The following is a 19,430-nucleotide window of genomic DNA, read 5'->3' as shown; positions in this document are numbered from 1 at the left end:
GCTGTGCTGAGTTATTTCCTCTTCTTCCACCTGCTTTCTTTTTATTCCATTGACTACTGGCTGAAATCCTGTTCCTTGGGAGAAAAGGGGGTAAAGGCAACTCTTTGCAGAATTGCACTGGCCAGGCAAGTTAGTTTAAGCTGGAGGGAAATCTAAGTATTCTACTGGTCATTTTTTGGTTTCTTGAAAAGTGGATTGATAGTGCACGAAAGACTTCAATTTCGTTCCTCTGTCATGAGCTGCAGGAAAGGGTAAACAGAAGAGGAAGCAAAAATGTGGGATTCAGAGAGGGCCTTTACCACAAATAGAACTGGAACTCTGCTGCTTTATATGGGACAGATCACTTGGGGTTGTAGGTTCCATCAGGTTTAAGTATGTGGCTACAACCTGTATGGAAGAATTCCGAGTTAACAGGAAACCAGGTTGTTGCATCTTTTTATTTTCCACGAAGCTAGTCACTTAGAAGTTTTTGGTTCAGATCTTCCTACTGACAGAGCCCATCTGTTGAACAAGCGGGAATTCTGTTCCCAGCAGTGCAGCAGCATTCAAAATACAGCCAGCTGTGCTACAGCTGAAGTGCTGGTGTTCTGCAGTGGGGGTGGAGGGGAATACAGTACAAATAACAAGATTCAAAGTGGTGCACATAAAAGGATGACCCGGCCCAATCTGAAGCAGTTTACGCTTCAATAGTTTGGTCTGATGGTGACTTCAGTGGAAATTTTCAAGGTCAGGGGGCTCTTTCTAGCCATCTTTGTTTTTATTTGGCATTGGTTGCACTTAAAACTAACAGGTTTTTGTTACTAAAACTTCCATTTTGTAGAAAAAAAATCCAACTATTTAGCCAAGTCCCACTGTTAGACAAATCGCACTTCTAGTGCAGGTTTCTTTTTTTCTTAATTTACATGTAAAGCAGGTATGGTAGTTGAAATATAGAAGCTGTTTAATCAAATGGCATAGATACGATTCAGCTGTGTCAAAGTCAGCTCTTTCAAAGGGTATGCATTTTATTCCTTGTATTAGTTGTTGCGGATGACTTACAAAACCATTGAATTTACCCAGTAATGGCATCAGAAGTGTCAGGAAAACAGAAATGGTAGAAATTGTGCAGATTCACCATTACTTACCCTCAGGGCTTTGTGAAAGCCTTAGGTTTCTGAAAATTATTTATCTTCTAACCTTATAAAATCTACTTACTCATAAAGCTGCTTTAGCATAGATTGTTCCAGCTAAAAACAGTATCCTGTGAAGGATATAAATGGAGATTATAAAGTCATCAGATTGAATAAGCTGTTCTTAAAATACATTTTCAGTGAGCCTCTGGTCCTTACTAACAATGTCAGGGTTAAGAAAGCCCAGGCCCAATGCAAATAAGTTGAAAATAGAAAATATTTCTCTGCCCAAGTCCACTCTGACCCAGCAAGACTTTTCCCCAGAGGTGACGGAGGCAGACAGGGGCTGTGATCACATGAGCAGTTTGGCCCGACGCAGTCACACGGCCACATCTGTCAAGCGTTTCCCCAGCATACTCATCCTGTCATAGGACGACTTGGAGCCAGGTTAAAAAGGCACCACATCACAAGCGATGTTTTTTTTTGTTCCCTGTGCATTCATTGCACATGACTGGATTTCTGAATGCCGGGGAGCACACGCAGAATGGATTTGGTAGTCTGAACCTGCAGATCCGTTCCCGCAGCTAGGGAGGGTTTTTTTAAAAGTGTTGCCTATATGTGCATGAGCGCATGTGTGCTTATGCGCGTGCATGCATTCTGAACAATTTTTAGGCCACGCACTCAGTGGCTGAGGCGCTGCAGCAATGTGGATGCTTGACCATGGGATGTCTGCGTGGGTGCCCTGCAGCAGGGTGTGCTGTCTGCATGATATGCCCTGCGACACTTTAAACGGGTACAATTAGAGACGGCACCATATCGCCCTAAGCCTCCAGTGTAACCAAAGCCAGAGAGAAAGCCGGGAATTAGGTTCTTGAATACAGAAGTCATGTTTGTTAAACTCACACCAAGGAAATCCAGAAGCTTTAAAACACAGGTTTGCCTCCGTACATACCTATGCCAGTTTTAGATGCAGCTGATAAAGTTTGAATTGGAGAATCCCACCAGGTGGTGAAGGAATCTGCCCCTTCCTTGCCCTTTGCTGGTTTTATACTCCTTTCTGTCTCAGGCCCCGTGTCATTTACGCTCTCCTCCTTTCTAGGCACAGGACAGATCTCAGTGAGTGGTACCACAGCTTTCTTGGGAGAATGGCCTTCTGTTTGGGACAGTCTAGTTAAAAATTCTCCTTTCTCTCTTATTAGAGGGTTGCGGTGGGCGGATTCTGGACACCTGGGGCATCTTCAGTATCTTCGACAGAGGTTACCAGCAGAGTAGCCAAGATAACCGCTGTAGAATGTTTGAGGTGGGGGAGGAGGTTATGCATACAATGTCCCTTTGAGTTCCCTACAAATTGGGGAAAACATCTTCTGCTTTTTGCAGCTGGTGTTCACTGCAAACAAGGGGAAAGACTCGTCTGCTTTTTGTACCTTGTCTTTGTACAGCCTTCAAACGAACACAATCACACCCAGCCAGACTTACGCACATGTTTATGCCTTCAGCCTAGCATTCTGTGAAACATAGATCAGCTAATAATGAGAAACACAGGCAAGCACTGCATGTTGGTTAAATGAAAGCATAAATTCAAGCATGGATAATTCAAAGAAGCATACATTCAGTAAAGCATCAGTTCAAAACTCATAGTACTCCGCAACCGTAACGTGCTGCATACAGCTCCAGCATTATAGTTTAAACCTCTTACTGATTTTTGATCTCTCCAGCCATGGCAGGTGTTGATCTGAACTTAGAAGGGCTGGAAACTGTTTTCTTTATGCTTGGCTGTTGCCGGCAGTAATAAGCATATTCGAATTAGTGGCATTTCTCTTGACCCAAGTGGTTGGACTTTCAAGTTGGGGCTTACACATTTCCCGTACTCAAATTATCGAATGGAGTACGTAATATGACCTGAAAGTGTATCTCTTTTCTCCCCCCCTTTTTGAAGCAACTAGGGCAGAATGTTCATGTTCATTAGTACACAAAAGAATGTCCTAAACAGAATGTCTTCTGTGATAAGTCTGGCAGGCAGTCTTTTGGTAATTCAGGTTATGTCCTTCTGTGCCCTTGGGAAGAATTAAGCAGAACTCTTTTTGAAGTTCCAACGTTATCGGTAAGCCTGATTTGGAGACTTGTGATAAAACTGGTACATAGCCTATCTAACTTTAGTCCTCTGTTTCGTTAATTTTAATATGACACAGGTGTGTTGATACACCAACTCTCAAATGCGGCATTTTAAGAAAAGTGTAATATTATTATTCATCTGACTTAAAATAGTTTTAGAACAAATTTGATGAAAAAGTGGTGAATTTTGTGTATGTGCACCTAAATATATCCGTTCTCGGTATTTGCTTTTACAGGCGGGAAGGACCGAAGAAGTGGCCTCATTCTGACAATTCCACTATGCCTTGAACAAACAAATATGGATGAGTTGAGTGTCACCTTAGACTACCTGCTAAGCATTCCAAGGTGAATCCAAGGGTGTTCTTTTTAAAGCACCATCGTTTGTAATTTTGTTTCTGAACAAAACCTGTTCCTTGCATTGATGGAGATTGCCTTAGATTTCCTGGAGAGGGAAGGGGTGGGTGGACAAGAGCCTTAAGAGACAGTATGTAAAATATAGCGTCCATTGTTTAAAATTGTTTACAAAGTTTGTGGAAAGAATAATGAAAGCCATATGATGTCCTTGAGTGTCCTGCTGACAAAACCCGTACATTTAATTTCATCTCTTAGAACTGAGGGATGGATACAAATACGTTCTACGGAAGTGTTTCTTGATAGCATTTCAAGACTGGATAATTACTTCTTTTATTTGGGAAATAGGTCAGCAAGAATGCTGATCTTTTTACACTTGTGGTTTGAAAACAAAATCAGCATTGATGTAGAAATGGAATAAATTAGTATGTGCAATATTAATAGTATTCATTTCTGGAATGTGGTTATACTGGCATGTGCACACGCATGCATTCGTAGAGAGATGTAAAATGTAAAATTGTTCATAGAATCACAGAGTTGGAAGGGGCTATACAGGCCATTTAGTCCAACCCCCTGCTCAGTGTTGACATATTTCAGTGACAAACTATGTTTTGTGCTAAATATAATTTGGGATTCAAACCATGATTTGTGCTTCTTGCCCACCTGCCTCCAGGATCTTTGGATGTTCTCCAAAGAAATGCAGCCCTAAATCAATAAATTTTTTTGTAGTGTGATGGGTGAAATATATGGGCTGTGGTGAACCACTGATCAGATTTCTATATGGTAATTTCTTTCAAAGCAGCCGTGGGTGTGTGTGGAGATGAGGTTGCTGCTGGGCTTCAAGAAGCCACCGGTGACCGTTGCCAGAGTGGTTGCATCTTCTGCTCATGCTAGACTCTCTTCTCCATGATGAGACAGAACAAGACCTTTCCCCATGGTTTGATTATTTAGATGAAGTGCTAAATGGTAATATGTCAACCAGCTGCGAGTCATTGTTTGATACTTCAGTGTGGCATACACACTCAAATCATGACTTGGATATACCACTCCATGGATTAGCTAACCTGTAATTCTCATAGTTTGCAAACCAGTGTTTGTCACTCTATCCGAACCATGCTGTTTTGAAGCCATGGGGGAAAAGAACTTTTTCTTGCAATTCCTACAACCATGAGTTAGCAGAGCATCAGATCAGGTCCTGAGAGTTGTAGAACGTTGTAGAACGTTCTGTGTTGAAAGGTCATACATGTAGTCTTGGTTGCTTGCCTCTTTTTCTTTGAGTGGTATTCAGTGCTGTTATGTATCTCACTCTGTTCTGGAATTACCCAGATCATGCTTGGATAACTATATGTGAATGGAGGAGGTCGAGAAACTGGGGATTGACTTTAACATCCACACAAAAAAGAAACAGGGGATTGGGCCATTGATGGAGTCCATGGACACAATGGTGCCCACCAATATGTTTTATGTTGTCTATATGCTTTTTTTTTGTGAGAGCCAGTTTGGTGTAGTGGTTTGGAGCGCGGACTCTAATCTTGGAGAACCAGGTTTGATTCCCTACTCCTCCACATGCAGCTGCTGGCGTGACCTTGGATCAGTCACAGTTCTCTCAGAGCTGTTCTCTCAAGGGCAGTTCTCGAAAGAGCTCACTCAGCCCCACCTACCTCACAGGGTGTCTGTTGTGGGGAGGGGAAGTGGAAGTGTTTCTCCTCCAAAACAAAAAGTCAGTTCTAGTTATTTCCCATCTCCTTTGGACAGCAGGTGTTTCAGAAAGCCTGGGGCACATCACTTTTGGATCTGCAGGATAGGTGCCCTTATCATAAGAGGATGCTTGATTTGAAACTTCCCAGCAGTTGGTAATTTACCCCCAAATCATTCTCTGAAGACCCCTGGTCTGGGCTGTTGCTTCGAGTTACCTATTGAAGTACAATTCCCCAAATTGTAGCTTTTGAAGCTACAGTCAATAGTGGCAAGTAAAAAAAAACTCAGTTAAACCTGCAGATCTTATCTGGTGTGAGACTATAATGTGTGTGTGGGAGGGGGGTTTGGGAAATAGCAAATGTAAAGACTAGATAACATCATCAGGTCTTTAAAGGAGTAGTCAGTAGGTGATCAGAGGTCATATCTGAACGTTTCCCATAATACGCTTATGTGTTTTTGTTTCAGTGATAAGTGTAAAGCCAGAGGATTTACTGTTATAGTGGATGGTAGAAAATCTCAGTGGAATGTTGTCAAGACTGTTGTGTTAATGCTACAGGTGAGACACTTTTGCGCATTTGTATAAAAGAATGAAGGTCTATGAAGGTTAATCAGGAGTTTGTTTTACAGTCATTGTAGTGCTTACTTATTAGGAAAACAGGCCATGCTGAATTTCATACATTTTTAATAGAAAGTATATTTGTGTGTGTGTGTGTGTATTTAAGGGAGAGACGAAGGCATTTGTATTCCTTACCCAGTTATTTGCTCAATTTTTCAGATGTTAGCTGTATATCTTGCAAGCCTGAAAGTCTGAGGTAGTGCCCAGCAAACAGCTTCTGTGGCTTGCTGATTACAGTAAAGGGGTATGTAGAAAATAAGAGCTGAGAAAGTGCTTTAAATTAGGAATTCTTTGCATCCTGAGAGCTTAGGTAGTACTACCCACCAAGAGTGTGTAACTTCAAAGTGCTGATGGGAACTTAACCGTATGTCAAGATTTGTCCCACATCAGATACTCCTGTAAATCTTAGTTGCTATGACAATCCATTCTTTTTAGGGGTCTCTAGTGATTCTCATTTTCAATGCACTTTACAGCAAGGATAATATAGGTTATTTTATAAAATTTCTGGGAGTCTTCCAAGAATTGTATTTCAAGGTACAAACTGTAGGAACAATGATTGTGTCGCATTTATAAAATCAAATAGACAGGTTCATTTTTAATCCAATTACTTATCTTTTATCTAGTGGAGGGCTTGTTATTTCATAATTTCTGAAAGGGATGGAGCAGAGGGTCCTTGAAAATCAAGGTTGGGTGATAAATAGTACCTAAGTGCCCAGTTTAAAATCATGGATAGAATTTGGGAAGAGCAGCAAGGAGGCGTGAGGCTGATTGTGATACTGATTATCAAATGAACTGTCCTGTTTTTATTGTTGCTATTTCTGAAGAGTTCAAAGTGGGAAAGAACTTTTCCTTTTGGTTTCAGAGAAATCCTTAACAGATGTTGGTTAATGAGGTTTATATTTTGACCCCAAACTGTTTTTTTTTTTGGTCAAGTGGCAAGGCATATGGCTTTGCTCCTTTTTTAAGCTCTTTTTGAATGCACTTTTACAGGATGTGTGATGTCAAGGTCATTGAATAATAAGCACTTTGTGCCTATTGAATATGTTATGCGTGTATTCACAGAGAGGGGCAGAATACAAAAGCCGCTTGACAAGGAGAGGAAGCAACTGTGAACCATGAGCAATTCTGAACTCTTCTCATCTGTGAACCAAGGCTGTTCTGTTGTTTTAGATGGCGAGAAGGAAAGTTATATGGATGGGAATATAGAAAGTAAACAGCCTAAAGAAGCCTGTTTTGTAATGCAATCTGTCCTGTGGAATGGAGCTTCCTGCATTTTGCCATTTCTGCTTTAATGAAATTGAGTCTTTACCTCTTTTGAAGGCCTTAGGCCCTTTATTGTAATAGCTATTTCTCATCCTCGGATAGTGAGCATACTCTGAATTTAAGCCAACATACTTGTTGCGTTTTTACAAATTCAATTTTTAAGATGACGCTAATATATTAGTAGTTACAGGCAATGGCACATCAAGGAAAGCGGAATCTTTATAGCTCACTGTATTGTACGCCACTTCTGAACAGTTCTGAGAAGCAGGATAATAAGAATCAAATTGGTCGTTGATGGTCCTACTATTAGTCCATTAGTAATCCATGCACTGAAATGTATAAAAGGTTCTCAGGTTAGATTTAACCCACATCTGCCCAGTGAAAGAAGAGATTCTGTGTTTTATATGATGTGTATTTTTACATAATATAAGCAGGGACCCGCAAGAATTGTGAACAGGGAATGAAATCCCATAGCTCACCCCCCCACTTCCCTGGCCAGCCACTTGCCAGTCTGCAGCACTGCCACCACTCCTGGTCCCCACCCACCCATCTGGCTCATATGGAGGGGACCTCCAGCTCCTCCTCCTCTGCCCAGAGAGAGGTAGCACAGATGGTGACAGTGGCAGGGGGGTGAGCAGCAGCGGGTCCCACTCCTTTCTAATCAGCCTGCAACACGGCCACCTCAGTGGTGGAGGGGGTGGCTCCCTCTCCTCTTCCCCTGCCTGCAAAAGGGAGGCAGCTGTGTCAGGACTGGCAGTGGGGAGGGCAGTGGTGGCTTATACTCCTCCCTCAACTGCCTGCCCATCTGTCTGCCTTCTGGAGCAAGGTGTTAGTAGGGAAGCTGATATCAGTGGTGGGTTTCCCCTCTACAGCTCCCTTCAGCCGCCGCCCCCCCCCCCACTGTTCACAGTTGGTTAAAGTTATCTGTAATTGTTTCAGAGGAGGATTTAAACATCCCCCTCCATTTTGGTTTTTTTCACCTTCTGCAAACCTGGGAAGGACCCCCCCCCCCCTAAGATCTGCAGAAGAATGCCCCTCTCTGAACCTGACTCACTTCTTTGGACCTGTCAATACAAAAAGGGCCAAGTTCGGCAATGGATATAGGATTACTGTTCCTCCATTGTAGTGTGTGTTCCTTTGGTGGTAGGCACCTTCATGCAGGATTTGTGTGAACACAATGCTCAGTACCAGAGGAGTGCTCCCCACAATGAAGGACAGTGCTGCTCAAGAAGAATCCAAATCAGTGGTGTCTTGTAGTAAAAGAAAACATTAACTTTGTGCTTTCCATCTTCCTAGAATGTTGTTCCAGCTGAGGTATCACTTGTCTGTGTGGTAAAACCGGATGAATTCTGGGATAAGAAGGTTACGCATTTTTGTTTTTGGAAAGAGAAGGATAGACTTGGGTTTGAGGTATGTATATCTGTGTTTGGTTTTGTCAGCCCTGTAAATCCTTTAAAACGGCATAAATTTAATAAAAACAGATAGCTCCTAAAATATTTATTTAAAAAGCAATTCTTTTATTTTAGTTCATAACCGTTACTTTGCTGGTAAATATAATGAAGTCCATATGTGATTATTGTGTGTGTGTGTGTGTGTTAAGTGCTGTAAAGTCGCTTCCAACTTACTGCAACCCTATCAGTTAATACCTTCAAAACGTCCTATCATTAAAAACCTTGTTCAGTCTGAAGACCGTGGCTTCTTTGATTGTCATTCCATCTCATGTTGGATCTTCGTCTTTTCCTGCTGTTTCCTACTGCAATTGTTATAATGTCATAATTATTTTCCTGTCTCTGAACTTCCTCGTTTTATTAGAAAAACTAAGATTAGATATTAGAGAAATGGCATCTTCTAAAGGAGAAAACCAAAAAAGGTAACTGCAAGCTTGCCTAAATATCTTCGGGAACTGATGTGAGCTAGGCAGCCCACAGTTCAAATTTCACCATGACCACAAACTCACAAGGTGATCTTGAGCAAGCCAGTCTCACTCAGCCCTAGTCCTACAATACATAGGGTCATAGGACGACCTCTTTACATGGTTATAGTAAGAACTGCTTATACAAAGCAGATGAAGAGCTTTGAACAGAATTAAGGTAACACTCTTAAATGCTAAGTTTTGGTAGCGGTAATATAACAATACAATTAAAAAAGCTGGCCATCAGCCAAGAGTGTTGCTCAGTTTGGGCTGACCCTTAGCTAGTAGCACATGGCTACTTCCACAAGGAAATATGAGCAATCCATGTGTGAAGAATCTGGAGAAGAAAACAAAATAGCTGGAGGGCAGCTTGCAGTACCACTGAGGACAGGGCAAAGGAAAAGATTGACTGAGACTGAGCCCTGTGAGGAAAGGCTAAAGGCCTTGGGAATGTTTAGCTTGGAGAAGAGGAGAGTGGGGGGGGACGGACGACATGATTGCTCTGTTTAAGTATCTGAAAGGATGTCATTTGGAGGAGGGCAAGGAGCTGTTCCAGTTGGCAGCAGAGGGTAGGACCTGAAGCAACGGGTTTAACTTACATGCAGAAAGGTATCGGCTGGATGTTAGGGAAAACTTTTTCACGGTCGGAGTGGTTCAAAGGTGGAATCATCTGCCAAGGGAGGTGGTTAGCTCCCCTTCACTGGCAGCTTTCAATAAGAGGCTGGACAAATATTTGTCAGAGATGCTTTAGGCTGGTCCTGCATTGGGCCGGGGGTTGGACTACATGGTTTGTATGGCCCCTTCCAACTCTATGATTCTATATATTAAATCATAGACAATACTTTCAGGAAAAGGATAAATAGGGTTGGATGCTACTATAGGTTGGTGGATGTTCATGCAAGTGGAGCTTCTCCACCTTCCTCTGCAGTCCCATGTGTGCCCTAAAAAGCCCCTGCTGAGGATGAGAGAACCCATGCTGTGTTGCATGGGATGGTGGGGGGGAATCAGATGAGATCTTCCCTTTCCCCTTTCTCGGGCTGGTGGACAAGCCTGCAAGCTAGTACAAGAGTCGGGGTGGGAGGAATTTTGCTAAGCTCCTCCAAACGCACACCCATGCTACAGAGCATTTATATAACTATTGGGTTGTATGAATACTGTGAACTGTAAAAGCTACCAGTAAACCATCCTGTTCCTATGAAACATTTTTCATGAATATGCTAATTCAAGTAATATGTGACAGTATTGTATTAGATATATTTATGGAGTATTGGGTAATTAGAAGTCTTGTGAACTGCATCACCTGTCTTTTTGACTGTTTAGAGAAAATTACACAAAGGACCTGGTTAGCAGGCTTCTCTTTGTGAGGCTTAACCTGATTTTACAGGTTCTGTTGAAACATATAAGAATGAACTTGTAACACTATATCAGCATGCCAATTTGATGCAGGTTGATAACCATATAAGCTGAAGCAAGCAAAAGTCTAGCCATGTTTGAAGATAGACAGCAAGAGTCTGTTGTAGATTTCTCCCCAGCAAAGTTCAATACATAAAGATATTAAGCCCAGGGGAAATGAGCACTCCTAAAAGGTCAGGACGAGTAATATCCACTATCCTGTAATTTTCTGAAGTTAAGAACAAAACCTATGAGATCTAATTCTGTGCCAGTCCATGAACAGGGAAAAATGGTCTTCCACAAGTGGAACTGGAACAACATAAGTTTACGTGTTTTCTGGACTTCTGCAGTACAGGGCTTTCCCCCACACTCAATTTACTCCTGAATTTTTTGGTAGTCAATCCACAAGCTATCAGTTTGAGCAAAGTTCTTATGCACATCTACGCTACCACAGATGTGGAGTCAGTTTATTTTTTTCCGCACATGCCTTAAAAATTGAGGATTTTTAAGAGAGGGTGCTGTCATTATCAGTGCATCACAGCAACCCGACCCCCTTTTATTTTTTGGACATGCTTATATTGATATGTTGATATCATGGCTGCAGTTAATTAATCTCAGCATTCCACAATTAAGGATACATCTGCCCATTAATCTCCAATTTTGACTATTTATTTCCTTTACTATGTTTTCTCCTGGAATTAAACTCAAACAAATGGTAACCATATAAACTAAGCCTGTTAATCCTGTTTGGTCCTTGAATCTGTTAAACATCTTCATTATGATGTATGCTAATTTGCTGCTCACCCTCTACGTATATGTATGGACTGGTAATCTCAATTTCGTTGTATCTGATCAGGGTAAAGCGGTCTCAAAAGAAACCTTGGGGGGGGGGAAGCAAAAAACAACAACAACAAAACCCCCTAAAGCAAAAACTAAAGGCACAAAAATGTGTGCAGAAATCAGGGGATAAACTGCAGCAGTATGGGGCCGGAACAGATGGAGGGAAAAACCATGCAGAAAAGCCCATAGTCTCACTTATTGGATCTGAATAATAAATTGGAGTTGGTTATTTCCCTTGATGCTGTTCTCTCATGCGAACTGGTTGTCTACTGCAGAATAATCACCCCTGTGCATGGAGCTACTAGCATGGAGGGTGTAGATCATACTGTTCCTTTCTGTAGATAAAAGTTGAAAATATGTGCATTTTTTAGGGGTAAGAGGCTTTAGATATCCCTACCCGCAATTATAGTTATATTTCTTAAGGGACTTAAGGTAGTGCTGGAGGCTTACGTAATTGCTTTCTTTCTCTTAACAGCCAACTGAAGTAATTTTGTAGATGATTATCCATGCAATTTTGGCCCTTGGTTTTTTTTAATCTCTAATTAGCATAAATACTGAAACTTGTTTCTGATTTTAAAAATTCTCTACTTGTCTGATAAAATGCTCTTACTATGACTTGGCAGCAACGTTTTTCCAGTCAAATAAGCAGAATGCCTAAAGTAAAAATCTGATGTACTAATGAGCCTGGGATAATATCCAGATTCCAGTACTTTCGGAAATGTGGCCATTTTTTAATTATTTCACTTAAAGGGCTGGTTCAGTATCAATCATTTAATCATATGAATGTATTTAATTAAAGTTGGTAAAGATAGACATTTAATTAAAGAGTGTTGCTGTAGCCATGTGGATAATTTCTACTGCTATAACTGAACCTCCATTATGAACATAAAATGTGGCATGTTTGAACTATACAAACTTACTGTACTGAAACGGGGGGGGGTTCTTGGCTTCATTAATTGAGTTACATTGTAATCAGCTGAAAATGCTACAGGAAATTGGATAACTAATTAATGTGCTTTTTGATGTAAAGATTAAAATAGTTCCAGATTTAAAATGGTGAGTGCTTATGATGTGCTCACATTCAAGATATTTTAATGGGTAAAAGTATGAGAACTTGCAGCTCAGGAGCAAGGACAAAAATGTATTTTCTGAAGATTTCCCCTTGGGATATTTTTGTACTTTATTTGGTAGAGGTCACTCATTTAATGTTACTCATTGCCTTTTGTTATACTGAATTTCCAAATGGGCAAAAGTTATTCCCAGTGCAATCCTATAGAGTCACTGTATGAAATCAGTGAGCTTAGACTGGAGTAACTGCGTAGGATTGCACATTAGACTACCTAGTCTGGTTGGATGGAGTGAACAAAAAGACATAGGGTTGGAGCCATCCAGTTTTTCTGCTCAGTCTCAACCAATCCTTGTCCTTATCCCATATAGCTTTTATACATGGAGGCCCCATGATCCCCTTTTTTGTTGGTCACAGGGAACCCCCTCCTCCATTTTCTTCCAGCAGAAAAGTTAGCTGGATCCAACCCATAGTCAGGAACAAGAGCTCTATATCCTGATTTGAGCTTCTCATCTTGATCTTCATATGCTCCATGGACTTCTCTATTAATTCAAGAAATTACATCATGAAGGTCAAGCCTATGTGGACTTGTAGAATGCTGGGCAAGCCTTGGGAAAACCCAAGATCAAATTCTCCAAGACCCTCACTGGATGACTTTCTGCTACTTGTTCTCAGCCTAACCAAGGCTGTCAGGATAAAGTGGAGGAGGGGAAACCATGGGTGCCACCTTGAGTTCTTTGCAGGAAGAACGAGATAAAAATATACTACGAACTAAAAATTGATATGTGAACAAACTCTTGGTTATTTGTCACTGCCAATAATTATTAATCCAGGATTGTTTAGTCAAACTATATTACTGATGGAGAACAATACAGATTAGTGTCCTCAGAGATCAAGGACTATTGTTTTAATAAATATTGTACCTGCACATTTCATGTGCATATTTATTTATTTTTCAAAGTTTATTAGCATTCTTTTTCACAAGGTAACTGGATCCCAAGGCTGGTAACAAACAGAAACTACAACTCCCCCCCCCCAATAATTTAAAAATATTCTAATTGACCTAGTTTTATTGGCTTGATCTTTTTAACATTTTCCTAGTATTGTTTTGTAAGCATCCACAAGAAGGTTTGGGTAAGGCAGCATGCAATATTTCTAAATAAATAAAACATTATTCAGAAAAAAACACCCCTGTAGTATCTTTACGTTTTTTGGAAAACCCCGGTCTTGATAGTATATGTGTTTTTCTTAATATGACTGGGCAACAGATGAAAATAAATAAATCTGTTGAGACAGTGATTCAATGTGTTGGATGACTGTGGTGAAATGAAGACTAGAATAATTGTTAACAGGCATCATGGCCTGGTTTTCTTTTAAATCAGTCCTCAGTATCTACAGTGGTGGAAATATCCAGTCCTTCTGCTGCTTTTATGATCTTTATATCTGGGCATGATCCATGCTTAAATGCATCCATGGGTGTGTTCTTCAACACAGCCCTTACCTTAGGACAGCTTTGAAGCCAGTGACATAATCGCCGACTGCTGTAATTTCATGAAATTCCTACAGTGTTCAAGAGCTTTGCAACCAGCAGAATTCCAACAAAACAAGGGGAAATTCAACTTGATGTTTTCCAACTTGATGTTTCTGTAGAACCACAGAGGAAGCTGATTTAGAGCAGGGATAAATGCATCACGCCCCTCCTCATTCTTCCAAGCCATGAATAAGGCTCCTGTGGGGTGGGTGGGTATAGAAAAGGGACTCGAAGACCTCAGGGCATTAATTATTAATGCTACTTCTGTCTCTGCAACCATCTGTCCAGTTCTGTCCTTATTTTCTCAAGGCATTTACTCTTTTCACAATAAATTGATCTTGGAGCCCAGGTGGTTGCCAAGTAAACCTTTGGTACACAGATTTTTTTTCCTCCTTCAGAAGGTCTTTGCATGTCCAGTTTGATTTTAATGACAAAAACTGGAAACCATGGTAGATTCATATCTTCTGGATCCTGTTATATTGCTGCAAAAGCATATTCAAATTTGTGAGAGTGGAAAAAATAGGCGTTAAGCGGGGGGGGGCACATCCCCTGTGAATTGCCCTATCTTGGTAGAAAAAGTCAGTGAAAAGTGATATCATTACAGTGGTTACTTAAATTTTGGGGATGGAGAGGAAAGTAGTCATGTCCAGACTCCTGGAGAACATGAGAGCTACAATCCTAAGAAAGCGCTCCAATATAAACAATGACTTCTGACTTCCTCCCCTTTAAATAGCTGACTGACATACCTTATTGCTAATGGATTTTGAATGACACAACATACATTGGCTCAGTGTGTTGCTTACCACAAGTTGACCTTAGGCAATAAAGTGGGGTTAAGCCATCTACGTGAAGCTGCCGTTGAAGACAACCCGTTAACTACAACTGGTCCAGAATGCAGCAGCCTGACAGCTGTCAGTGGCTAGCCACCGCGAACATATGTTGCCCATTTTGAAACAGCTTCATTGGCTACCAGTCTGTTTCTGAGTTCCATTCAAGGTGCTGGTTATGACATTTAAAGCCCTTCATGACATGGGACCCATGTATCTGAAATAATGTCTCCTTCAATAGGTCCCTGTGGACCAACTACAGCCATCAGGCAGCCATCTGTTGGCTATCCCATCACTTAGGGGGTGGCCCATCTGGCATTGACCAAAGCCCGATCCTTTTCTATCGCGGCTCCAGCTTTGTAGAACAGGTTCCCTGAGAAGTGAGGGAGTCCCCTCTTTGGAGATCTTCAGGAGGCACTGCAAGACCTGCCTGTTCGCCAGGGTTTTTGAAGGTTTTGGAATAGAAGGCATCTTTTAAGAGGGGGGATTTGGGGGCTTGTTATTTTATCGTTGATGTTAGTTGGGGATGTTTAACTACTATTGTAAGCTACCCTGAACCAAGAAGGAAGGTGGAATATAAATGTTTTAATAAATAAATAAATAACCATATAGCAGTCACATATGTGCCAGTCCACAAAGTTTGTAGACGGTAAAGTTCTTGCTAATCTTGAATTTTGTTTAAACTTTGCAGGTTCTAATGTATCATCATTACAATGCCTACTTATTTGTATGTTGAACTTGCTGGCAGAAGGCCGTCAGAACTTCAGAAGAGCTAACATATTATTAACATATCAGGCAGTTAAATGTACTCTAAGCAGGAAACTCTTCACCTGCCCTTGTTTAACTATCTACACTACTTATTGTTTTGTTTTTAACTTCCTTTATTCGAAAATATTTGTTTCATACACTTTATCCCACTCTTTGTCCGAGGAGCTCAGTGGCATACATCATTCTTCCTTCCTCCGTTTTATCCTCATGACAGGTTAGTCTGAAAGAAAGTGACCTTCCCCAGGTCATCTAGCAAGCTTCCTTGCAGAGTAAGGGTTTGAACTTGGGTTTCCCAGTTCCTAGCAATGCCCCCTATAAGCTGTGGAGTCTTGTGAGCAAAAATTCTACCTTGTGAGCTACTGGCATGAAAGCTGTGAGCAACTGATTTGGCTACTGTATAAATTAGTTTGCTCTGGAGCCATCTTTCTTGAGCTAGGACAAAAATGTGTGAGCTGGAGGCTAAAAAGACTGTGAGCTAGCTCACACTAACTCAGCTTAGAGGGAACACTGGTTCCTAGTACAACATTCTAATCACTAGCATTATGCTGGCTACAATATTTAATTAGAGTACTGTGCCCGAAATTAAAATAGGATCTACTGTTTTTGTGTAAGCTTTTAAAAATACAAAATAAAATCATAAATTAGTAGGTTTTGTCAAGCTCAGTCAGGCTGCATTTCTTCCTTTGCTGAACTTAACATAAGAACATAAGAGACGCCAATGTTGGATCAGGCCAAAGGCCCATCCAGTCCAACACCCTGTGTCACACAGTGGCCAGAAATACCAGGGGCCATCAGGAGGTCCACCAGTGGGGCCAGGACATTAGAAGCCCTCCCACTGTTGACCCCCCCCCCCAAGCACCAAGATGACAGAGCATCACTTGCCCCAGAGTCCCTATCTATACCTTGTTGCTAATAGCCACTGATGGACCTCTGCTCCGTATGCTTATCTAATTCCCTTTTGAAGCCGTCCATGCTTGTAGCTTGTAGGAAGGAACTTGCTTCCTTTGTTAGCAGTAGAACAGCATTTCTTCACTTTTCCAGAAGGTGACCAATTAAAATAAAATCACTTATTTTCAGTTAACATGAGAACTTATTTTGATCATAGCAGACAAGATCTTCTCAAACAGTTGACTACTCAGATCTAAATATAAGGTGACATAAGTTTTTCAGATGCCTATTTTTCACTTTGTTGTTTTATAGCAAGATCAGCTTCAAAAAGTTCTTAGTCATCACATCCTCTGCTCATGTTAAATAATACTTAGATTGCTTGTTTACAAGGTGCATTGGCCATAAAATATGTAATTCTACCTTAAAGCCGTGATCGCTGCTAAGGATCAAATCCTGCTGCATGCAGTAGGACGTGTTGCTCACTAAACAAGCTTATCAGATCAGTAGCCATCGGGCTGATCAAGACACTAAAACAATGATGCTTGTCAAAAATGTTCTAATTTTGTGGTGGTGAGTTAATTACAGTGTTTACTTCGTAGCCTTAAGTTATTACTGAATTTGCCCTTTTAATATACTCATACAGGTTATTTTAGTATCTGCCAACAAGCTTACTCGGTACATAGAACCATGCCAGCTGACAGAAGACTTTGGAGGGAGTCTGACTTACGATCACATGGACTGGCTAAACAAGAGGCTGGTTAGTTTCTTGATCAACTTTTGTCTTCCTGATTTAGTAGGCTTTTTATAGGAGGTTAACAGGCCTCTTATTTATCCTGGCGATAGTGCTGATGTTACTTCAAAAGGTAAAGAATACCTTGATAAGTTGGTGATGGTCATTAAAAGATGGGGGAACTGAATGTCGATAAAATATGGACATAATGTACAGATTTTTTAAAATCAACCTAAAGAAGCAACATTATTAGCAGATCCAAGTATCAGGTATGTGGCAATGCATATTGGTTGGTTTGCAGTGAAGAACTGATATTTTTGCTTCATATTTTCTGTTTTAAATATCTAGTTATGGCTTCTCTTGCAGAGTCTTAAAGGATGCCTTATTGTTAGTCATTCATAAACAGATGTTTGTAGCCAGAGGTAGATCTGCTCCTAAGTTACTAATTGCTTAAATGAAGAGTTCTGCTAATAGTATCCTGAGGTTACTTGTCACTGCCATAATGTGTGACATCAGTCACCATGTTGTATTTGTGCATCACATTGAATATATTCATTCCTGACCACGTGTTACAGTCACTGACATTTACATGTGGTGGCAGTACCACATAATGACCTATGCTACATGGAAGCTGTTTCAGATGGGCTGTGCAAGGTTGCAACAATCCTTGTACTGGACTTAACATCAGTAATAAATGTCTTGGTGGTGGTGGAGAATTACAAGAGCAAAATTTGCAAGCTGTAGTGAGATGTATGAAGTCACCTCCATTCCACATCTTTGGCTAAAAGGCATGTGTTCTTTCCAGCAGTCAAGAGGGTTTATATCACAGCCCACTGTAGTAGCAAATAGTAACGTGATGTACTGCACAAATGTCGAATGAATGAATATTCAGCCTTCTTTTATTTTTAGCAGGTAGTTGTTAGGAAAGGATTAGACAGAGTTATTAAAAAAATTAAAGCCATTTCTCTGAAATGTAAGGGTTTTGCTATTAAATTTGTATGGCTTTGTACTTGACCTTTGATGAACTGTTTGACACCGGTGGCCACTACTACAAAACAGTTGGAGCACATTAGATCAGTGTGGTGGTATGGTTGTATACCAATACTGTTAATCTCAGTCTTCTCCAAATGCTAGAATAATATTTGCAATCTCAGTGATATTAGTTATAAATATTTTATAATAGGCATTTGAAAAGTTTACAAAAGAATCAACATCCTTACTAGATGAGCTCGCCTTAATCAACAGTGGAAGTGATAAAGGAAACCAACAAGAGAAAGAGAGGTAATCCTGTTTCTTATTTCCATTGCTAATTAGTTAAATCCTGTTTTAATGTGCTGACTGAGGACAGTGTTTTGCTGAATGTTCTGTTGAGGTGATACTGGTTTTTTTCAAGAGCAGTGCTGTGAAATATCTTGGATGTACGATAAGTTGAGTGCAGTATACGTGCTGTTTCTTAAGTTGAACTACCGCCCAAGTTGAGATCACACCTTCTAAGTGGCAGTGATCTTGCTCAGTTTAAAAAAGGGGACCCCCAACCCTTGCATATTCAATCAACTGAAGTGGACTTAATGTTTAATTTAGGGAATTTTCGCTAGTGCTTACATTAAAAATGGTGACCAGTAAAGGAGAGGGAGGATGAAAAAGGGAGGAGATGGTGCGGATAAAGGAGAGGTATTTCAAGGTGCAGAGGGGGGGAAAGTGGATGGAGTGTTTTGTACGTGGCATGAAAGGCGACTCCAAGACGGCTTGGAAAAAAAATCACCGTAAAAATGTTTCAAAAAAATCACAGGGGAAAAGTGAGGAGAAATCAAAGCTAGCACTAAACAGAGGAAAACACATGCAAAAACAGAAATAAAAATTGAGGCATTTGGCGATATGAGCAGACAAAAACCACTGGTGCTGAAAAAGCCCCATAGCTGATGTAGCATGAGAGCTAACCTACAAGACTATAGTTCAAATCAAGAAATAAATTCAAAAGATCCTCAGTATAAACTGAACTGAACAGATGTGCCCTGAATTGGGTATATATAATCTTTTCAGTTCACTGAAAGTGTCGACTCAGTGTGCAACTGCAATAAAAAAGGCAAATGCTATCCTGGGGATTATTAGGAAGGGGATTGCAAACAAATCAGCCAGTATCATAATGCCCCTGTATAAATCTATGGTGAGGCCTCATTTGGAATATTGTGTAGAAAGATAGATAGTTTACAAGAGGGGGACCCGCGATACTTGCGGGGGGGGGAGAAGAGCCCCGTCTCCTCCACCCCCCCACCCCTCGATCTCCCCGAGGCGGCGGCGCCCCCCGCCCGCTGTCCGCCCCCCAGGCC

The 19,430-nt window shown here is 40.9% G+C and overlaps 1 protein-coding gene across 4 annotated transcripts in view; it reads left to right on the top strand.

Annotated features, from left to right (window-relative positions):
• SESTD1 (SEC14 and spectrin domain containing 1) overlaps positions 1–19,430 on the top strand; it is an 85,378-nt gene that overhangs the window by 36,809 nt on the left and 29,139 nt on the right. For all 4 annotated transcript variants that reach the window (XM_015420149.1, XM_015420151.1, XM_015420150.1 and 1 more), the window contains exons 5-9: positions 3,458–3,566; positions 5,736–5,826; positions 8,446–8,559; positions 17,017–17,130; positions 18,287–18,384. In XM_015420149.1, the coding sequence (XP_015275635.1) occupies positions 3,458–3,566; positions 5,736–5,826; positions 8,446–8,559; positions 17,017–17,130; positions 18,287–18,384 (526 nt within the window). The remainder of the gene's footprint in view (positions 1–3,457; positions 3,567–5,735; positions 5,827–8,445; positions 8,560–17,016; positions 17,131–18,286; positions 18,385–19,430) is intronic.

Source organism: Gekko japonicus, unplaced genomic scaffold (assembly GCF_001447785.1).
Source record: "Gekko japonicus isolate JY-2015 unplaced genomic scaffold, Gekko_japonicus_V1.1 scaffold51, whole genome shotgun sequence".
Classification (NCBI taxonomy): domain Eukaryota; kingdom Metazoa; phylum Chordata; class Lepidosauria; order Squamata; family Gekkonidae; genus Gekko; species Gekko japonicus.
Note: the sequence above shows the minus strand (reverse complement) of the source record. Positions and strands in the feature narration are given on the sequence as shown.